Below are 21,229 nucleotides of genomic sequence, written 5' to 3' on the forward strand. Positions count from 1 at the left end.
CCATCATGATCGAGCACTGGTCGCCAATTGGTAAGTCATGGATGCACTGCAAAGATCCAGAGAGACAGAAGCAGCAACTTACAGCCATGACAACGCAAAAGATGCTGACGTAGGGACTGAGGCGTTCGCCTACCCGCGCACATTTCCAGAATATACCCATGACGCTAATACCTCGTGACACCCCGGGGGTTTTGCCAAATTAGCAAGGGTGGTCGGAAAAGGAAAAACAGGTGCCTTTCCCTTCCCTTCCCTTCGACTTACCCGTCTTTGTTCCTGTCCATGACGCCCGGAGCCATCGAGTGCACGTACGTCGAGGTGCAGATTATGAGGAGGATGACGAGGAGGAGAGACTGGAAATTGAATATGGCGGTCTATATATGTGTGGGTGGCCACGGGAGGTGGTGTGTGTTAGAATGAGTTTTGGGAAGATCTCGCTGTCTCTCCCCGTGTGTTCTTCCCCTTCTCCCCCTTTTTTTTTCTTTCGTCTTTTCCATAAATCTCTGGGGAAAGGGGGAAACCCGTCCTGTAAAGAAGGTTTCCCATCCGGAGGGATAAAATGCCATGGTGAGAGACGTACCATTGTTTGTTCGTGGAAGGAAACCCAGATTCGACCAGCTAAGTCGGGCTGGAAATGGACACAACCCGCACCCCCACACTTTTGTCAATGCAGGACACAATGTTATGGATCGGCTCGCTCAAAAGGGTGTCGTCGTGAAATGGTGAGAGTGATTCCATCTATCTAGACCGAGTACTCGGTATTCAGGAAGCAGTTCGGGCGAGATGTTGAAAGGTGGTTTTCGCAAGACGGAGGCGTGGGAGACTAACCGGAAGAGGAATCATGTAGCCGCTGCTTTGAAGATCACGTGATGATACTCTAGACAGGGGAAAGTCCAGATCACTCTTGCGCGGTACTTGGACAGAACAGTTTCAGCCTCGCCTGTGGAGTGACTTCCATCTCAGACTCCGGCGGCCTTCTTCGCTCAACGATTTCAACGTTACAAATACAACTATCTCAGGATTCTTTCTCTTACATATCAACCCCGTCTTGGCACTGCTGGTCTGTGCCCATGCTCGTGGTCTGTCTGATCCATCCCATCAATATTGTACTTTCCATCCCGGACTGTCGTTTGTCCTCCACCACAATCTAACTATCCCTGCTCACTCGTCAACCATCCCTCCTTGATCTCACTGCCTCTCGCAGCAATGGAACCCCGCGCCCGTGCCGGCCGGCACAAGACCAGCCTCAACTTTGGCCCCGAACTAGCGGCACTTCTGTACGCATACGGCGCACCTACACACCCCGACATTGCGAAACCCCTCGGCGCATCCTCGCGACAATACCTGTCCTCCAGCCACACGCCCAACACGACCCACGCACCCACGCCGTTCACACAACCCTTTCCCGAGACGCTACGCGTCCTCGACGAGATCCTGACCGACTTCATCATCGAAACGTGCCACAACGCCGTCGGGGTGTCGGTCTACTCCGGGCGCGCCAAACTGAAGGTCTCGGACTTTGAGTTCGCCATCCGCAAAGACAGCATCAAGCTGGGCAGGGTGCAGGAGATGTTCAAGAAGAAGAGGGAGATTGACAACAAGAAGAAGCTCTTCGATACGACCGAGGGCAAGGAGGGGCAGAAGCTGGCGGTGGACGATCTGGTGAATTTGGGAGAGGTTGTCGGCGAGGAGGGGACGTCGAAAGGGAAGGGGAGGGGGAGGGGGAGAAAGAAGAAGAGGGATATCGAGGAAGTGGACGGCGAATTGGTCAATGGCGCGGTGAACGCTAAGGAGAGGTCGCCTGGCCCGGACGAGAGTGGCGAGGAGAGGGCGAGCAAGCGGGCAAAAAGCGATCTGGGGTGAAGACTTTCCCTCAGGCCAAACTTGATGTTTCATGGCTTTCTATTGAGAGCACACAACATCATGCGACTTTTGCGGAGAACGAGAGCCATCTGACCATCCAGATTTACTGGATATACTCATACCAGGACGACAACGACTATACGTCCAGCATACCGGCCCTTTACACGGCACTATGAAATTGTTCCGGAAAAAATCGCCCTGGAAACGACGAGTCAATACACCATGTTATTCGTGAAAATCCCCACCGGAGTCGGGCAATCTATGTGCCCAGGTATCTGCTGTGTGTGGGCTGCTATCAGATGCGAGGCTCTGTCGATCGGAATGACGCTCTGCAGTCATTTCCTCCTCCAGAGACAGAGTGCGTGCGTGGTCTTGAGCAGATCTCGACTACTCTTTCATGCAATCATCACTCAGGTTGCTTTTGATGTCCCTTTGGGACGAATTGATGCTCCCGTTACATAGCAGGAGTCAATGCAGTAACCACCCTCATGTAGAGCGACCCGTCTCAGACAGGCTGCCTTCATCACATGAGATCCTTTCAAGCATTAGCAACAGAAAAGCTCTCTGTCCTATTCTGCCTCGTCTGTCCACCTTGTCGGTTCTGCCTGCGATCGCCCCGGCCTTCCTTTTCTGTGGTGGCACTTTCGCCGCCGCCCATCGTCAATGCTGATGTTGCCAGTCTGTTGGACAAGTCCATTTGTGTGCGAATCATGTTGGCAAGGTACGACACCGTCAAGACGTCTTGAATATGGTTGTTGAAGTCCTTTTCGATATCGACGGGGTCGACCTTCGGCGCCAGGGCCAGCGTGTTGAGGAGGAATTGGCCCAGCGCGGTAGACGGCTCTGTCTCTTCTTCGATGACGTTTTCCACGTACTTGCCCACTCGATCCAGCATGCCCAGTGTGTCTTCGAGCGACTTTTCGAGACTCTCGATCTCTGTGAGGATCGTGGTCGTCCTGCTCTCCGAGTCTTTTGCGTAGCCAATTGCCTCGAGACCTGCGCGGTCGGCCTCGCCGTAATTGACAGTGTAGGGAATCGGAATGAACGCCGCCGAGTCGGCCGCTCTCTCGGGGCTTACTCCCACGGGCGAGGAAATGTACGTCCTGACCTCGATGTCCTGGCCTGGCTGGCACGACACCGTGATGTGGACCGCCGGGTATGGAAAGGTGCCTTCGCCCTGGCTGCTGTAGTGGTTCTGGATCAAGGCGGAAAAGGTGTTCAACTCTGAGCTGGTGGCATACCACCCCACCAGGACCTCTTTGGGGTTCGCACGCAGATGCAGCGCCAACATAGCCTTTTGGTATTCCATGTCCACCTCTACCTGGTCGGTCGTCTCGGTGTGGCTGACGGCGAAGGAGGAGTGGACAACGACCTGGGATTCATCTGCGTCGGAGCGGGTACCAAGCAAGGTGCCGATGACCCTCTGCTGGTCTGGTGGGCGGCGAATGCAGTGGTCTAGTATCGAGAAGAGAGCCTTTGGGGGGAGGGTATCAGCCAGTTTGTCCCGCCATGGAACTGTCTTCTTTCTGCACTCACTTGTGGTTGTATCACGACGCGGAGGGGGGCGGTGGTGGGTTGTGCGCCAACTGCGACGGGGCCCAGAGGGCGGGTGAGATGAAGGAAAGCGTCTTGTTCAGCCATGCTGGGCAGCGACAAGTGTTGGCCTGCTGCGAAAGATGAATCTGCGAGGTTGTAGGCCTGGCCTCAAAGTGGCTTTGGCTAGGCCGGGTGAAATATTGTGCTGGCCCTGTCGACTTTTGTGCAGTGGTAGTGGTGAGTGTCACTTTTCCCTCCTAGATTGGTAGAGGGGGGCGGGAAATTTTGGGCCACACACACACACACATACAGCCTTGCATGGCTAAATTTCATAGGGGCACAAAGGCAGTGTGCGAGACGAAAAGGGACACATCACGTGAAAGAATTCCATCTTATCTAATCAATCTTAATGCCGACAATCCGGCGATATAAAATTATTGGGAAATGACGCTCGTTATTTGTCGCTCGACTCCCTCTTGCTTCTCATTTCTCTCGACGCCTTTCTACCACCTGGACCATTTGCCGTTTGCCATTTGCCGCCTTTGTTTCACTCGCATCACTTCGGGACCATGAGTGCCAATGGACTCTTACGCAAGGACCAACTCGAGCTCAGTCTCCACGACGAGAAGAGGCTGATCGAAGAAGGTATTCTCAAGGAAGATAATCCCCTCGACTTCAGCATCAATTTCCAGAGACTATGCGACGCTTGCAGAAGAGGAGACCTCAAGCTATGTCAGGAAATGATTCAAGAGGGGGCAAACATTAATGCAAAAGATCAATATGATTATACTCCTTTGATTCTGGTAAGGGGTTTTCCGCCTTCTTGATACCCACCGTGCTCTTTGCCACTTTTTCCTCGGGGAGTCGCTCTGCTGACATGACATCAAGGCTAGTTTGTGTGGACATTATGAAGTTGTACAACTGTTGTTGGAATCAGGCGCACTATGTGAACGAGATACGTTTCAGGGCGAAAGGTATACGCTCACAATGGAACCATATTAGGGAGGACACTACTGACAATCGGCCCTAGATGTCTATATAATGCTTTGAACGATCGTATACGAAATCTCTTGTTACAATACGACTATTCCAAGTCGACCGATCCTTTGCAGCCACTAGCCTCACATTTGACATCGCTGCTGAGCAGAGAACATCCCAAGACTCATGATATTACCGTTGTCACTCCCAGCGAGTCTTTCCGGCTGCACAAATTCGTCCTCTCAGCTCGCTCTCCCTACTTTAAGAGCAAACTCAGCCAGTCCCCAGACACCAAGCTCTGGAAACCTGCCCCCACGATCCCTCCACAGTCATTTGCCATTGCCCTGAAACATCTGTATCTCGGGGAAGTGCCCAGAGATCTTGGGGGAGGGCCGGGTACAGGGTTCACAGACTCGGAGATTCTTGCCGGTGTCGACCGGATAAGCAAGCATTTAGAGATCCACAACCTTTCACAGTTAATCCTCGACAGTAATGACCGTCGGTTAGCACGACAACGACGCCAGGACGAAGTCCAACGGGGTCGCGACCAACTGGAACAGTGGTTTCGCGAGAACGTCTTGAAGCACGTAATCGAAGTTGAGATATCACGAGCTGATGATGTCAAGTGGGATCGCGACAATGGCATTTTCGCAGACGTGCTTCTGCGTGCTGACGAGGACGAAGATGAAGAAGAGATCGCTCCGGAGCGACAGCCCCAACAATCTCAATCTGCCACAAATGCGCTGGGCATTCCGATTGACCAAAGGTCCAACACCTCGCGCTCGCCCTCACGCTCCAGGAAACCGCGCAAATCCAAAATCTACCCTTGCCATAAAGCCATGCTCATCCGCTCTGAATACTTTACGACCATGTTTGAGTCCTCTTTCCGCGAAGCCCAGGACACGCCGCATCTTCAGATTGTGCCCATCGACTGCAGCCCCGAGGTCCTGGAAATCATATTGACATTTCTGTATGCCGAGAAAGCCGAGTTTGGGCTGGATGTCGCTGTCGACGTCCTCTTCGCCGCGGACATGCTGTTCCTGGAGAAGGTGAAGGCGAAAGCGGCACTGGTCATCTCTTCACTGGGCAGCGGAAATGCCATGGCGATGCCGACCGCCATCTCGCCGGAGTTGGCGACCGAGAACGGCACAAGCGCCACTCCACCTGAAGTAGAGGAGGATCTGGACATCTACGAAATCCTGCGCGCCGCCTGGTTTACCCGTGTGCAACGCCTCGAAGAGTTCGCTGCCCGTTACATCGCCTACCGCCTCGAATCCTACATTGACGATCCGGACTTTGCAGAGCTGGTGAAGGAGTCTGCCAGCCGGATCAGCGCGAGGCAGGAAACCGACTCGATCGAACTGCTGGACGACATTCGGTACTATCTGAGTGAAAGGTTCCGATTGAGATTCGAAGACTCGGGTCTTGAGGATGTCATGGACGAGGAGCAGGCCATCATGGCCGAGACCCTCGCGCAGTCACAGTCACAGTCACAGGGACAAGCGCAGGTACATTCCGCTGACGAGTCAACCACCGCCGCCCCCGTCTCACTACCGCAGTGGGGTTCCCAGACGACGGCGACACCGGCGGATTCCCAGAAGCAAGGACCACAGTTTCCCGATGACGAAGGCGTCGACATGTCCACGCCCACGCCCGCTCCCATTGCTGACCCGGACTCTGTCGAGGCGCTCCTTCAGTCCGGCGCCGTGCGCACCCTGGACGGCGAGCTCGCGGGCGACGAATTCGCCGCCGACGCCGTCAACTACCAGATCCTCCTGGGCAAGATCGACCGCCTGCTCGAGCAGTTGAAGCTGGACGCTTAGTACCTCGATACGACCGACAACCAGGCGAGGCGGGAAAATGGCCGGGCCTGCCCGCCATATATTTACGCATTCTATCCATTCCCCTACCCCCTGTCTTCCTCGACATAGCTGGGCACTGACATGATTGCATATAAAACAAGATAGAAGATAGACACCCGAGGTCACGTTTCCGCCCACGAGAAAGATGATAGACAAAGAATGATTATAATGTACGGCAATGTCATGCATCAAAGATTTTCTTTTGGATAGAGATTCTCAGGTCAGAACTAAGAACTGGCTATGTAATGCTTTCCTTGTCGTACCTAGAGGGCTCAACCAGAATGGCAATTTGTTCCCGGTCTCGATTTTCCTTAACCATCCTTATCCCAGCAAAACCTCACGATACACATACATTGTCCTCTCCTGCCGAATAGAAAAGCAGAATCTGGTTTGCCAACTCGTACACAACGTCTCGGAATCCCAGGCCCCAATCCATTTGTTCGTCAACTCGCCAAGCTCCTGGTCTAAGAAGCCATGTAGGTACTTGAATCCACACCACCCTCAGGGTAGGGAGGAACCTGAGCGTCGAACCGCTTCTCAATCTCCTTCAGCACAGCCTCGTCCTGCTCACTGCTGACAAAGCTGATACTTAACCCTTTGGTACCGAATCGGCCGGCACGACCGACACGGTGCAAGTAAGAATCAGCATCGGCGGGCAAGTCGTAGTTGATGGCCAAGTTGATGCGTTCAATGTCGATACCTCGACCAAAGACGTCAGTGGCAACACAGATTCGCTTGTTGAACTCCTTGAACTCCTTGTAGCGTTTGATACTGTGTGAACACGATTAGCACGGCACTCACAATTTGTGATTTAGCGTGTGGGTTTTAAGTTGACTTACCGCTCCTCTTGGCTGACACCGGAATGCACCGCAATGCTCGGGAAATTACATTCCCGGAGCAGCTTATCGAGCTCAGTGGCGCGGAGAGTACTCTTGACAAAGATGATAACCTGGTTGAACTCGAGGCTATCGAGCAAGTCGTTGAGTTTGCGGTTCTTTTCGCCCTCGCTGAGCTTGATGGAGTATTGTTGGAGACCGTGGAGAGTGAGCTTGGTCTCGTCGTCGACAAACACCTCGAGAGGGTTTCTCATGAACTTGCGACAGATAGGCCTGATGTCCTGCGGCAGGGTCGCGCTGAACATCATGACTTGCTTCTCTGTCGGGGTTGCTCGGAAAATCTCTTGCACGTCGCGACGCATGTCTGGAATGGAACTGTCAGAAAATGCATCGAATAGGGTAGATAGTTGGGGTCCTAATGCATACCGATTTGGTCCAGCATCTTGTCGCACTCGTCGAGGACAAACGCCTTGACATTACGCAGTGACAGGATCTTGTCGCGGACAAGAGCGTTGAGACGACCGGGGGTCCCGACAATGATGTTGGGGAAGGATTCCTTGTTCTTGAGCAGTTCGATATCCTTCTGGATTGGTGTGCCGCCATAAAAGACTGCTGTCTTCACGTCTGGAAGGTACTTGCTGAATCTTGCGTACTCATTCTTGATCTGATAGGCGAGTTCACGTGTATGGCACATGACAAGCACAGAACATTCGCCGGGAACAGGTTCCAGTTGGTGCAAGGTGGTCAAGACGAAGACGGCGGTCTTTCCGAGGCCGGACTTGGCTTGACACAAAATGTCGACACTGAGTAGAGCCTGTGGAATACATTTTTGCTGGACTGCAGGAAATCGTTGATGTTAGACTTGGTTCGGTAAAGAATGTGTGAAGACGACAAAAGAGCATCGCAGGCTGATCCGTCCATCTCCTTGATTTTCCACCGGAAAGGAATGTATCATTTCCCTTTTCATTCCACCACACCCCATGGCTGGTTCTATTACCGAACGCCAATAACGCACATTCAGACCTCCATCCCCCACGAATGTCACAACGTGGGTGGGACGTTGGCCTGTGTATGCGAAAGTGTCATCATTGGCAGCATTTTCAGCATGCCTATTTGGATGAGGAAAGGTGGCAGGCCGGAGAGAGAGTCGCGCTCCCTTCTCGGACTTCAAACTGCAACCTTCCAGTGCGGTACGTCGAAACAGCAGGCGTGAGCCTATGGCATGCCATTACCCGCTCAAGTCCGACTGTAGAATCGCCGACGGGAAACTTTCGAATCCGTTGGGACGACCTTCTTGGCTCGTGTACTTTCTTTCCTTCTTTCCCTTTTTTTTCTTGGAGATGGACGGACGCGCTCGTAGCAGGAAGAACTTTGGAGGGTGGATATATTGCTTGCAAGAATTTATGGCAGGATGGATGATGAATGACTAACCCTCCGAAGGATGCTCGAAACCGCAGTCGGTGATTGCTCGCAGCAGCTCGCCTTTGAGCAGGAAGTCTCTGAAGCCGGTAGAGTGGATGCCGACATAACTGCCTTTGCCCTTGTCGGTTGTTTTGCCTCCGCTGACAGTGAGATCGCCCTTCTTTGCAGCACCGTTGGTCGCGCCAGCGGCTGGAGCCTCGGGGGCTTGAAGTTCCTCGTCCGAGTAGTCGATGAGATCCTCCTCGGCAGACATGGTGGATGGCGTGGGTGGCTGAGGCTACGAGGCGATGTTAAAACAAGGGGGGGTGGTAAGAGGTTGGTGTGAAATCAAGGCTCGTCTTGATCCGGGAAGCAAGAGATGAAGGCGGGGAGGATGATGGTGAGGGGGCAGAACCAGCCAAGGTCTGCGAGGTACGCGACAAGAGATTGAGGTTGTGATGAAGAAGATATGAAGAGATTGATGAAGAAGGAATAACAATCGATGAGAAAGATGGCTGCGCAGGAATGTTCCAGGTTGTTTTCTGCGGCGGCAGGGGCCAAGGCGAGGCAGCCTTGACGCCAAGACCACGTTGCTGAGTCATGCCCCTGTCACTGATAATGCCAAGACTGCTCTAGGACGGGTTGCTTGACCGTATTGACCAGGATTCTGACTGTGCTTGACCGTAAAGTTTTCTCCGCATTATTTGGGTCTGATGGAATATTCATCTTTGCGGTAAAAGTACTTCGTACTCGCAGCTCTTATGACTGTGTGGCTGAGAAACAACCAATCCCGACAACAAGCCTCCAAGGGACAGGGAGAGCCATGTCAATAATACTCCCAATCCTTTCTCAGAGGATGAAACACCGACCGAGGTGATGCACCAAAAACCCCTCCGGAATTTCACAACATGGGCAAATCAAAGCCGACCAAGAACAACTCCCATGTGCCACAGAAGCACCTTCACTCCAGATTATCCTATCTACACCAGGCTGCCACGTATCTAGTGACCGTCGATAACGGTAATGCGCGGCAGGAAGCCGCCGAGTCTGCTGGACGTGCGTGTGCGGTGTTAGAGGACAAGAATATCCCCACACACAGATCCATCGAGGCGACACGACTGCTGTCCCACCTTCGAGGAGTCTCTCGAAAGTCACAGATCCGGCTTGCACCACGGGTCAAACATACAATCTGCAAGCGCTGCGACGCACTCCTGATCCCGGGCGAAACAATGACGGAAAAGGTCGTCAACCCGAGCAAGGGAGGCAGCAAATCATGGGCCGACGTGTACGAGATTCAATGCGACAAATGCGGAACTGTCAAACGATTTCCTTGTCAAAGAAAACCGAACCAGACTGGGCAGGAAGACTCAAGACCTGTTGCAAAGAACTAAGCCCGAATAAACATTTGCATTGCTTGCAGTTAGCCAGCTTCCCATTGCCTCTAATCCCACAGTGGCCCATGCCCAACCGTGTCTGTTTTGCGGCCTGAGCCACGACATATTTATCGGACGTAACCAATCCAGACCGCATGAGATCGAGGAACTCGTCATTATGTGCCTTCCAACGCCAAAAAAGGTCAAAGCTCCATGCAAACTTCACAGCAAACAAGTCCCACTCAGTACTCGTACATTCATCAAGCATGACCTCGTTAACTAATGACCAGCCGTGAGGCTTCCATCTCTGCATTCGCCGTGAAAGTGTGGTAAAACAAAATTGAGACGCCCAGGGACGAGAAGCGCCTAGGAGGAGTGTGGCTCTCCCAATACTGTGAGACGTGGTTGAGAGAGTCTGCCGCCCCGCGTCCCCAGGGCTGTGCAGAATTATAGTTGGTTTGTAAAGTTCATGAGTGCTCAGCGTCTCGATAGACCAGTTGCATTTCAGCGTCGAGTTCGTGCTCCGGCAGAGCCATGGCCGCTCGGGCGAGTGCGATCGAGCCTATCACCCAGCTCATCCACGTTGTTTCTGATGGCCCTGATCTTGTCGCGAATCCGCTTGATCTTCCCAAGATCTTCTTCGAGCTTGTCAATATCAGCCAAGATGCGATGCATTCTCGCGATTTCTCGGTCTGCATCCCGCGTGACGCTTCCAGCTTGGTTGGCGGTAGCTCTCACTGACCGTTCAGTTGCTTCTTCGAGCTACACAACAGTCAGTCCATGCACGGAGAGTTTCGGGGGCGGACCAATGCTCGGATGCATACCTCGCCAATTCGACGCTGGATATTCCTGATGACGTTCTCCAGGTGCGCATATAAAGCTTCCAGGCTATGGGAATCCAGCATAATCCGACCAGGAACACTTTGGCTGCTAGCAGCACTGACGGCACGGGAGCTTGGCTGCGACTGCCTGCTAGTGCCGCGGCCACGGTCGGGCATGCTGCCTTGATGACTTCGCTGGGCCAGGATTTGTTGTTGTTGCCGGAGAAGAAACAACTCAGATTGAGTCAAACCCAGAACGGAGTCGGCGACTGACTGAGTCGCGGACATGGACGTCCCGGGCGGGCAGCAGAGATAGCAGTGGAAGTGACCAATCTAAGCGTTGAGGCAGATGAGCTTCGACAGGAACCCGGGGTGATCAAACGGCACATAGCAGTTCTGAGAGCTGATAGGTTTGCGAGAAGCCGTCAAGAGTGGTGCAAGAGACACCAGACAGCGAACGAGCTGCGAGATATGGCAGTTGGGGAGAGACTGGTCATTGTAGCTTTGACGTATCGATGGGCGCGTCGCTAGCGACCGCAGAGCCTCAAAAGTTTGGCGAAGCGCTCGCACTTTCTTTGCCTCAAACAAATGGATGGGCCTATCTTTTTATTCTCTTTCTTTTCCTCTTTTGTCTCCTCTCTTCGCCCCTCCCAGGATCCCGGCGGCAGGTGTGCAGAGGGTCCCTATTTAAACGTGTAGCAGGAGATATTGGCTTTGGTTCAGCTTGTGCCAAGAGGGGTAGGACAACGGTCGGCAGAACAGTCGATGACAAGCGTGCTCGGAAGAGCAGCAGACTAGAACCAGGAGATGAAAGTGGGCGCGGGAACGGCAACGGAAGCGGGGATGGCGACGGGCGAGACGGTTGAAGAGGAGTATTGTTTCATCGCCTGCAACGGTGACCAGCAGAAAAAGTGTGAGGAATGGATACGATGCAGGGTAAAGGAGAAACGAAAAGGAAAAAAAAGGCACAATGAAACTGAGTGAGCTGAGAAAACGAAAGAAAAGAGGAGCGCGGCTATCGCAGCACAGTTAGGTCGTTAGATACTTCTCTTCGATGGGCCTTCAGCAGCCCTAGTGCCTGGCTAAGGAGTAACAAGGACAAAGAATGATCGTGGGGACCAGCAGGTGACCGACTTTAACAGCACCGTGGGATGGGCACAAGATATGTTCGATTGGCTCCGGAGCCGTGGTCTTTGTTAGTTTGGTAAAGGAGGATCATTTTCGTGGGGCATGGATGGAGGAGAGCGAGTAGCAGCAAGCGAAAAGGGACAACCGACAGGGGGGCGAGGGAGGAGGTAGGGTGCCTGGGCTGTTTGGATCTTGATTTGAGCATTTCGATAAAGCGCCAGTGAAAGGATAGTAGAAGCTGAGCGAAAGATGTGCGAGGCATGCAGACAGAATAGAGAAGGGGAGCAGAGCAGGAGATCAGCAGCTTCAGCTCCTTCTCTTCGTCCTCCTCCCCTTCAAGACCTTCCTGCTTGCGTTTACAAGAGGGAAAAGACTCCTCTGCAAAAATCATCATCGCTTCTATCTGTCAATCCCTCACACCTGCCGCCGGCTTGTTGCCCACCAGCCTCGTATCCTTTCTTCGCACTCAAGTCAGTCACAGTTGATGCCGCCTGCGCCTGTGCCCGCGCCCACATTAACTGCGCTCAAGAAAGGAAACACCAAGGACAATCCACCACGCCGTCCTGCCATCCTGGTGACAATGCACAGGCAGCTCCAATTACCATTGTCTGAATTGGTTCACGAGGGATGGCTTAGCCGTTCATGCAGGAGTCAACGCTCCCCCCGAGAGGAGCTGCATCTACCACTGCAGCACTACTGCAACCCACCCATCTTTTTGGCATTCTTTTGGAGCTTTTACCCTGCATCACCCTCCTGGTTCCCGCCTCTTGGGTTCGTCTGCTTCTGACCGGTGAGACCCAATGTTTCATGGGTGCAGACGTGACACCAAGCAACCCCAAGAAAAGTGACTGCAATCAATCATAATATCTGGCCCGCTCACTTAGTCAATCCCGCCCTCGACTTGCATGATTTGTGCCACTCCACGCGCCTGCGGCACCGGCCGATCTTTTTTGAACTTTCTGACGTCGCGGTGCAGGTCCAACGACTTTCTTAGTCAACAATCCATCAACCCAAATTTCCCCGTACCGTTATCCCTCCCGATTTTCAAATACCATCCCACTCAATGGCGAGAGACAAGGAACGATCTGTCAATCCTGCGCAACAGCAGCGCAAGCTCGAAAAGGCGAGGCAGCTGAAAAAGAGTCGGGCGGAGCTACAAGCAAGGCGTAATGAGAAATTGGCCCGCCGAAACCCCGAACGCATCCAGCGCCAAATCGATGACCTCAAGGCTCTCGAGGCTACAGGAGACATTAAAGCGAGAGAACGGGCCATTTTAGAGGATTTGGAACGAGATCTACGTGCGGTCAAGAAAGCAAGAGAAGCCTTGGGCGACAAAGCCCCCAACTTCTCTGGGCCATCCCGTCGACATGACGCTGAGGGCAGTGGCACTACGCTGGGCAAGAGAAGGCATGATGGCGAGCGCAAATACCACCAACCGAGACAAGACTCCTCAGGTAGTGACACGGATGATTCTGTCCGTCGCATCCCCATGCCTGAAGATACACCGCCACCCATTCCACGGGAATTCAGGCGCAACCCGCCGCGTCGAGACGATGGCCATAATCCTCAACAAGCGAGCTCGCCGACCGAATTACCACCCACCAAACCAGGAGCGAAACCCATCGAGGTAAAAACCACGTACGAAAGTGCTCCGCAGATCCGTGATCTCCGCAAAGAAGCCGTCAACAGATTTGTACCAGACGTTGTCCGGAAGAAACAAGAGGCTGCAAAGGGCGGACCCACGGGTCGCTTGATCGAACCGGAAGAGATGGACCGCCTCGAAGCCGAGGGCTATCTAGGCAAGGCCAACGACGAAAGGACACAGACCGCGACAGCAACGACTTCAACCACACCTACAGGCGACGAGGGCGCAGACGAGGATGCAAGGCGACTTGCGGAGGAGGAAGAGCGCTTTCTCCGCGAGGTGGAGATGCAGGATCTTGAGGACGGTGGAACTCCAGACGCCGAGCCACCTGAGGGCGTTGATGACCTGGGGCATCATTCCAGCAGCGAAATCCAGCCGTCGCACCGCATTCCACATCGTCGTAACATGGAGATTGAAGAAGTCGAGGACGAGGATGCCTAAGCAGAGCATGCATAGTGAGTGTGTTCTAGGACATCTGTGCGAGAGACGATGGGAACGAGGGGACAAGTTTGGCAAACCCCAGGCAGCAAGGTCCATCCATCCGCCCTCATCTTCTGCGAGCAAGTCAGTCAGATGGGCATCGTCGAAGCTGTGGACTACACAAGTTCTTCTTGGTTCCAAATTCTCATGTTCGCGTAAAACTGCAGACTGGCCTGGCTGATAACACTAGAGGTCGCATGCATACATACAAGGCAGTGTTTTTTTTTGTCCAACGCGGTGCTAGACGAGCTGACTATCCAGACTCGCCTGCCTCGTTTCAAGTAGAAAGTGCAAGCAGCACTCACTTCCTCCAGCAACTGATCGTTCCAACTCCCCCATCGGTCAATAGATCAATCCTCTTGACGGCGTCAGTGAACATAATTCCTCAAACGCCAGAGCGCCATCGTTGTTCCCAAAGCGACATTCAGACGCAGGCTTTCCCAATGCACTCATCGGACCTTGATCAACAATCCCAAACAAACGAAATAAACCCCAAATTCCTGTACAGGGGACAGTAACCCCTGCTTCGACAAGCTCCGGTATTGTAACATTCGCCAAAGGCAACTGGCCGGGTGTTGTGCTGCCCATTTCCTTCTTCAGTCCGAAGAAGAGACTCTGGTGCCACCGGAAAGACCACAGCATAGACCATGATACATCAGATGCCATCCATGTCCGACCATATTCTTGCAGATTGACTCATTACGTGGTCGCATGATCGTCGTTATTCCATTCTCCGTGCAAGATACTCATACGAGGATAGTCGTGACTACCGCATAGCCCGCACGGATTTGACATCTTTCTTCAGGAAAGGACTGGGCATTTCATCCCCGAAGATCTCTGGATCCCAAACCGGAACTGGAGGTAGGTCCTTTTCGCTTCTCTGGTCCGGGATGGTCCTCACTTTTGTGTTCAAGTGGCCTCCAGCCCGGGCCTGAGCGAGTTCTACCAGCGTTCGCCCTCCTACGCCGGTGCCAGTGACAGCATCTCGGCCGCCCCCGAGCTTACTAGGGAGCCGACCGGCCGTCGTTGCTGCTCTCCTAAGGGGACTAGTGCTTCCTTCATCTGTAATGGCGTGCTCTCGGAGGTCGTTTCGGCTTGGTATCTTGCTCAGACGTCTATTAGGGCTCGTGGGCTTCGCTGTCAATGAACGCAGATCGCCGTCTGTAGTGTTTCGTGGGATACCTTTAATGGCATTGGCGATGTTGACAGAAGCAATTCCTGCTCTCACTTGTGCTGCCGTGTTGCTGGACGGGAACAGAGTGGGCTTCGTGATTAACTTCTGCATAGTGGCTGTTGTATTCTGTCTCACCATGGCTGGTCTGTTCTTCAGTGGCAGAGGTGCAGGGTTCTTGAAGGGATCTGTGTTGACCATATTCCCTTTTGATCTTGTTGGACTGGCCAATTCTGGGAACCCATCGTCATCATCATCTGAATCTTCAGGGGGTTCAATGTTTTCTTCGTCGGAGGAATACGCCAACTGTGGCTCCCACCGAGCCTTTTGGCGTGCCGCTTCTGCAAAGAGATTTTTCGCACCAACGGCGGTGACTGTCGGGTTGGCAGTTGCTTGTGCCGCGGCGTTTCGACGGGGAGAGAGCGCCAGGGAAGAGATGGACATGGGCGATGGTTCTGACATCTGGATATCAACAGGAGAGTCGAAGGTGGTCTTGGACCGAGCAAAAGGCGTTTTCGTCTTTTTGGGCATTGACTTGTTACTCGACGTGGTGGGCGAGCTGATTGAAAGATCCGACAGATCAGTGATATCTGTGGTCGACGGGAAATCTTCCTCGCCGGCAGTGTTGACCGACGACGAAGGGTTCAGGTTCTCTTTGTCGTCAAAGGATCTCCCTGGAGGGTTTTGAATGTCTCGCAGTGCTCGAGTTTCCGTTGAGTGCTTCTGTTTAACCAGTAAATGGGCGACACGCTCATCGACCTCTCTGTCGAACCTCTTCCGGAGTCTTTCCAGCTCCAATTGAACCTGTCGGTCGATTTCAAGTCGTGCTTTGACCTCCCACTCGCGACGAAGCTGGGCATCAATTTCCAGCCTCAAGGCCGCTCTATCTGCTTCAAGAGCAGAGAGCCTCTCTTCAGCTTGTCTGACCTTGTGGTCTGCAATCTCCTCCCTCGTCTTCAATGCCTTTCCGATGGTGACCATCTCTTGCTGCCTCCGAGCGAGCCACACATAGGGTACAGTCAACAACGAGCTCGTGTCCGGCCGGTGCGTTGGATTTGTCTTGAGACAATTTGCGATGACGTTGGCGAGGTCTTTTGAGTAGATGGCTGGAATGGGTTTGACGTCTCCCTTGCGGATGCGCTGCACGAGTTGCAGGTGGGAGTTTGCATTGAACGGCGGCTCTTTGGTGCAAAGTTCGTACATGATACAACCGAGTGACCAGATGTCTGAATACAAAGTGTATTTCTCGGCAGCACAGATTTCCGGCGACATATAAAAAGGTGTTCCAACATAAGTCGAGGCGAAATCATGCGACTGCATGATCTTGGAGAGACCAAAGTCGCCGAGCTTGACGGATTGGTCTTCTCCCAGGAATATATTCTCAGGCTTGAGATCTCGGTGGAGGATCATTTTTCCCTTGTTGAGAGGCCGGGTGTCGTTCTGTCGAGAGAAGTCACTGCCAGGTTCAGGCGGGTCGACTCCATAATGGCAACGGTACAGAGCCGTGACTATCTGGCTGAAAATCCTCCATACAAACTCCTCCTTTGCGTACTCGTTCTTACGCTTGAGTTCCTTGATGACACAGCCCAGATCGCCGCCGCCACAATATTCCATATACAAGTATAGCTCTTGGGTCTGTCTCAGATGCTCGCGGTGGAAGTATCCGACAATGTTAGGATGGCTGAGGGAGGCAAGAATCGAGAATTCCGCATGCAGTTGGTCGCGTTCCTTCTGGGACATCTTGAGATAGTTGATCTCTTTGCGGCACAGGATCTGAGGGCAGTTAGACTGAGGACACTGGGCCGTCAATTGGACGGAAGAGACGTACATGGCCATCTTGTCTTCGACGAACTTTGCGAATGATGCCGAATGCACCACGACCTAACTCTGTTATGAGAACCAAGAAGAGACCAGACGGCGGGAGGGAGTCGATACCAATAATCTCCTTGACCTCGTATTTGTCATTATCGGCAAGTTCGAGGGCCATTGCGACTACCTTGAAGAAAGATTCGACGGGCAGGTACAATCGATGACGACTTGTCTAGTTATGGCACGAGACATTCCCCATGCATAAGAGTCACAAGATCGGACAGAAGAGCAACAGTGCTCTGTTCCGCAAAAGGCGTAATAAATGGTAGGGACCGAGTGTCTGAACAAACAAGTGGAAGAGTGTGCGAGTGTATGAGAGCGTGAATCTGAGTGGTGAAAGTGTTGTATGCGAAACAGAAATCAATGCTCGATATTTACTGGCGCGTTGCGGGGCAACAAGCGACGATGTCATTCCCGACTTTTCACCATCCCACAACACAAACATGCGCCTCTTCGATAATAATGCCACTCGCCACATAGATGTCCTCCAAAATCTGGAGAAGCTTTAGGACAAGTACCAAGGATAACAGATTAACGCATCTCATAGGGACCGGCATCCTCGAGAAGTCGTCACTCACACGATCCTGTACCTGGGGCGCAATGGTCACGTGCCGAGACTCCTTCCCTCCAGCCCAAGATTCCTCTACCATACTTGAACTGTACGGGCGGCGACGAGGTTTCTCTCTCACAATGGCCAAATCTGTCCGGATGGACTGTCAATTCCTACGACGAGCCCCCCTACCTTTGGAGTGTGGAAACTGCCACCCATGGAGCCAGTCAAGGACAGCATTTGGGACTTGCATCGTGCATGCAATCACTGTCCAGACAGGTAGGCTCTTGACTTGGGAACAAAGTCTGCAGGTATCGCAAAACCGGTTTGGCAAGCCGCCCTTCAAGACACCAAGATCAGCGACAGTGATGTTCACAGCAAGCATTTTTGGCCTGCCAGATGGGGGGTGAGCAACACCATCACGCCATCACACAGCTCAGCCTCGAGTCAGTGACGCAGATTCTGTTCAACATCATCTTTCCTCCGATTTTATGTGCCCTGAAAGGAAATCTAGAAAGAGAACCAAGAGATTGGGATTAGTGCAACACCTTGTGAGGGTGGTGTCGTCAATTTGTCCATCTGCACAACAGGCAAACAGAGATTCAAACCTTGGGAAACCATGCAGCAAGAGATGAGCGAAACTGAATGGGGCTTGCTATTGACCGCTCGAAAGAAACAACGACTTGTCACTCTCACATCACCGCTCGACACGCAGAAACAAAAGGGTACTCACCTGAGCAGCAATACTAATGCATAGATGCCCATGGAATGTGCGACGATCTAACAAAGAGTCTCGTATGATAGTTGAAATAACAATCAAATCGAGTCCCGATTCGAGGTCATTTCCCGCTGATCATCGATGACCCGACGTCAAGTCACGAGGCTCTTTGATCAACGTGCGTGAAGATCCCATCATCGATCAGGAAGGCCAAATAGTCGCTACGAGGTTGGTCGGTGTGAAAGCCCCGCCTGCTGCCTCTCTCCCGAGTCTGATCAACATGGCAAGCTACTCGTATTTCCATGGGCGGCTCCAGTGACGACGCGAGTGCCATTTGATGATCATCGCGCAGCCCACACTCAGCCTGCGTAGGAGCGTGCCCAGACCTGTGACCTGCTTCCGTCGTAGCTCATACGGTACCGAGTACTCGTAGTCCTCGTGATAACTGTGCTTGTAACAGTTGTGGTCAGATCTTCACGTTGATCATTGACGACAGGGCAGGTAGTGCATGTATTATTCCCCCTTTTTCTTTCCCACCCGCATGCCACAAGTCTGGATCCTGGAGCATCCGGGACACGTCTTGTAACGTGCAAGGGACGGTGCGAACGCTGCGGCGGCTCAAACTCTACCTCGTACAGGTAGAGAAAGGAGGTAGTCCTCGCCTCCATCATTGGACGGCTTGGTGGGAAGCATCACGATTGCTGCAAATCACCCAAGACAGCAAACCAGCCTTGGTGGACGAACATGAGCTCTCGCGCGGCTGCTGGCGCCACCAGTCAGCCAGCCACAGAAGGCCTCCGAAAAGGATGCGAAATTTCTTCTCGGCTTTGGCTGCACGCTTCTAGGAAACTTTGTACGTCAAACGAGTCCCGAGACGGTCAAGGTTGAGGGGAAAATCCTGCATCAGTCGACCGAGGGAGGTCCACACCTGTAACTGTCCCTCCGCCCATCCCACGGTTATTCTTGCCAGACTGTTGACTCCCGAAGTGTGTCTTTTCGGGGACCCGGGGATCTCGGGGTTCGACCATGAGCCTCGAGAGCCCCAGTGGCTGCACTAACCGAACTTGTTGAGGGGGGATTTCGTGAGACTGCCAGGGTGCGCAATTCTGAGGTCTGGGCACGCTTGCTAGTCGCTAGCCGATGAGAGTGGACACCGTTTTAGCCATGTAAGCCTGGAAGGAATCGGACCAGGTGAGCCTGGAATTGCTCTGCAGGTGATCGAAATGAGCATTGGGGGTGACAAGCCTGCGCTCACTCGGAAACGCCTTGTTTCAGTGCTTGGATCCCCTCGCATCATCCCAGATGGTCCGTGCAGACGTGTCAACAAGTTTGACATAAAGAATTGTGTAGCGAATACAACAATATACTAGCCTTCTACCGCAGATCAGCAGCGTGATTGTACCGAGTACTCGCCAAGGGGAAACAGGCGGCTCTGTCAAGGACAATACCAGCACTGGCACCTCTGGATGTTAATCAAACTTACTGAGTCCCAGCAGAGGGGGAGACACGATCCCAAAAGGCTTCGAACAGGGTTAAGAGGTGGATAGCAGAAAGTAGTCCCGTCTCGTCGAAGGATGGCGTGCTCAGATTTCTAGGCTCGGAGGGGGAGGCTGACTTCGAGGATGATCAGGGGAGCTTCTTCTCCCAGCGAGTGGAACCAACAGCGCAACCGTGCCAGGGATGGCTGCCACGTGGAAATGTGAGCGGGGAATCAATCCGGCTGGCTTGAACGGCCTCGTCCATCAAGTCTTAGCCTGGTGACGGCGTGTCCAGTAGGATAGCTTAGGAAGCTAGCGTCCTGAAAGCGCCCGATGACAGGAATTGGCTGCTATTCGTGACCTTTCATTCGAGTAAAGGGAAAGGAGAGACGATGGACAAGGGAATAGCGTGATGAGCAGCCGAATACGAGGTTTGTTGGTAGAAGGGTGCATCCGAAGCCGTGCACTATTCGTATCTCTCTGCCTTGCCTTGCTTGCCTGGAAAGTCGAAAAGGATTCAGGCTGCCTGCTGGAGAAACCAAGACCATCCTATCCTAGTAGAGACGCCCCGGGGTTGGATAATGAGCGAGCCCCACGACCATGGCGATCTGAGACCGACATGGACAGGCTTCGTTCGCGCTTGGTCTCCGAAGGATCTTCCTGGTAATTCATACTTTGACTCAAGGTGCATCATGGTCAGCCTGAGATTTCCCAAACTCGCCCTCGATCTGGACATGGAAAGGATTGCTAAATGATTAGCCCACACGACTTCGGCTTCTCCTGACGCCAGCGCTTGTCGGAGCTCCACGACGCGCGGAACATTCTCGCTTCTAGAAGCCGGGTTTCAGACAGGCCTGAAATGGGGCGTCGTTAGATAAACAGTCGAGAAGGTCTCAGGTCCAGTATGAATTTCCGTGCCGAGCCTTCATCATCCCCAACAGCACCAATCTTGTGCCCAGTATGTACTTGGAACGGCTGCCAAAGATGTCCCCAGAAGAGCTTGAAATGGGCACCTCGAGGGATGCAAGGCATACTCGTTCACAGTTTCCCTAAGGGGCGCAAAGCATCCTCGCAGAACATCAACGCTCATGGTTTTCTCGCTTGAATTATAGATATGCGTGTAGTTGAGCATGTATGTTAGGAATTTATCTCTGGACATGGTGTTCCTTGCACATTGTTTTGAATCACCGTTTAGTTGCGCGCCTACAAGTTAGCGCCTCTCGTATTGAGAGCTTCTTCGGGGTTTCTGGGCAACTGTTTCTGGGGATCTCGCGGTCCTTACCTAGTCTTGCTTAGATCGGCTGACACCCACTTGCTGTCGAGTCAGTCTGAGTAGCCGGACTGTCGATCACAGGGATGAGAGGAAAACATTCATCCTGACGATTTTTGGACAGAAGAAGCAACAGGACACAACAATAATGATCCACAGGGCCTGATCTCAGATCCATACTGCGTGGAGCGGACACGGAATGGATGATCTTCGGAACAATCAAGTACTCTGACTGTGACCCAAGGCTCTCCTC

At 53.0% G+C, this 21,229-nt stretch overlaps 8 protein-coding genes across 8 annotated transcripts; 4 read left to right on the forward strand and 4 right to left on the reverse strand.

Annotated features, from left to right (window-relative positions):
• Positions 1-1,203: 1,203 nt before the first annotated feature.
• Positions 1,204-1,860, forward strand: AYO21_07136 (hypothetical protein; the record flags this gene model as incomplete). Its single annotated transcript, XM_022657093.1, has 1 exon — positions 1,204-1,860. The coding sequence occupies one exon, from the start codon at positions 1,204-1,206 to the stop codon at positions 1,858-1,860; it is 657 nt and encodes a 218-aa protein (XP_022510582.1).
• Positions 1,861-2,398: 538 nt separating this feature from the next.
• AYO21_07137 (eukaryotic translation initiation factor 3 subunit F) lies at positions 2,399-3,501 on the reverse strand (the record flags this gene model as incomplete). The annotated part of the gene is made up of 2 exons (XM_022657094.1): positions 2,399-3,334; positions 3,397-3,501. 2 exons carry the CDS (start codon positions 3,499-3,501, stop codon positions 2,399-2,401), a joined length of 1,041 nt encoding a protein of 346 aa, XP_022510583.1.
• A 464-nt stretch (positions 3,502-3,965) lies between these two features.
• On the forward strand, positions 3,966-6,197 carry AYO21_07138 (hypothetical protein; the record flags this gene model as incomplete). The annotated part of the gene is made up of 3 exons (XM_022657095.1): positions 3,966-4,199; positions 4,285-4,370; positions 4,427-6,197. The coding sequence occupies 3 exons, from the start codon at positions 3,966-3,968 to the stop codon at positions 6,195-6,197; spliced, it is 2,091 nt and encodes a 696-aa protein (XP_022510584.1).
• A 503-nt stretch (positions 6,198-6,700) lies between these two features.
• AYO21_07139 (ATP-dependent RNA helicase sub2) lies at positions 6,701-8,747 on the reverse strand (the record flags this gene model as incomplete). Its single annotated transcript, XM_022657096.1, has 4 exons — positions 6,701-7,007; positions 7,076-7,436; positions 7,499-7,909; positions 8,504-8,747. The coding sequence occupies 4 exons, from the start codon at positions 8,745-8,747 to the stop codon at positions 6,701-6,703; spliced, it is 1,323 nt and encodes a 440-aa protein (XP_022510585.1).
• A 634-nt stretch (positions 8,748-9,381) lies between these two features.
• Positions 9,382-9,864, forward strand: AYO21_07140 (hypothetical protein; the record flags this gene model as incomplete). Its single annotated transcript, XM_022657097.1, has 1 exon — positions 9,382-9,864. One exon carries the CDS (start codon positions 9,382-9,384, stop codon positions 9,862-9,864), a length of 483 nt encoding a protein of 160 aa, XP_022510586.1.
• Positions 9,865-10,350: 486 nt separating this feature from the next.
• Positions 10,351-10,955, reverse strand: AYO21_07141 (hypothetical protein; the record flags this gene model as incomplete). Its single annotated transcript, XM_022657098.1, has 2 exons — positions 10,351-10,608; positions 10,671-10,955. 2 exons carry the CDS (start codon positions 10,953-10,955, stop codon positions 10,351-10,353), a joined length of 543 nt encoding a protein of 180 aa, XP_022510587.1.
• A 1,903-nt stretch (positions 10,956-12,858) lies between these two features.
• Positions 12,859-13,881, forward strand: AYO21_07142 (hypothetical protein; the record flags this gene model as incomplete). The annotated part of the gene is made up of 1 exon (XM_022657099.1): positions 12,859-13,881. One exon carries the CDS (start codon positions 12,859-12,861, stop codon positions 13,879-13,881), a length of 1,023 nt encoding a protein of 340 aa, XP_022510588.1.
• An 805-nt stretch (positions 13,882-14,686) lies between these two features.
• On the reverse strand, positions 14,687-17,078 carry AYO21_07143 (hypothetical protein; the record flags this gene model as incomplete). Its single annotated transcript, XM_022657100.1, has 2 exons — positions 14,687-16,864; positions 16,920-17,078. 2 exons carry the CDS (start codon positions 17,076-17,078, stop codon positions 14,687-14,689), a joined length of 2,337 nt encoding a protein of 778 aa, XP_022510589.1.
• Positions 17,079-21,229: the final 4,151 nt, after the last annotated feature.

This window comes from Fonsecaea monophora, assembly GCF_001642475.1.
Source record: "Fonsecaea monophora strain CBS 269.37 chromosome Unknown Scaff53, whole genome shotgun sequence".
NCBI lineage: Eukaryota > Fungi > Ascomycota > Eurotiomycetes > Chaetothyriales > Herpotrichiellaceae > Fonsecaea > Fonsecaea monophora.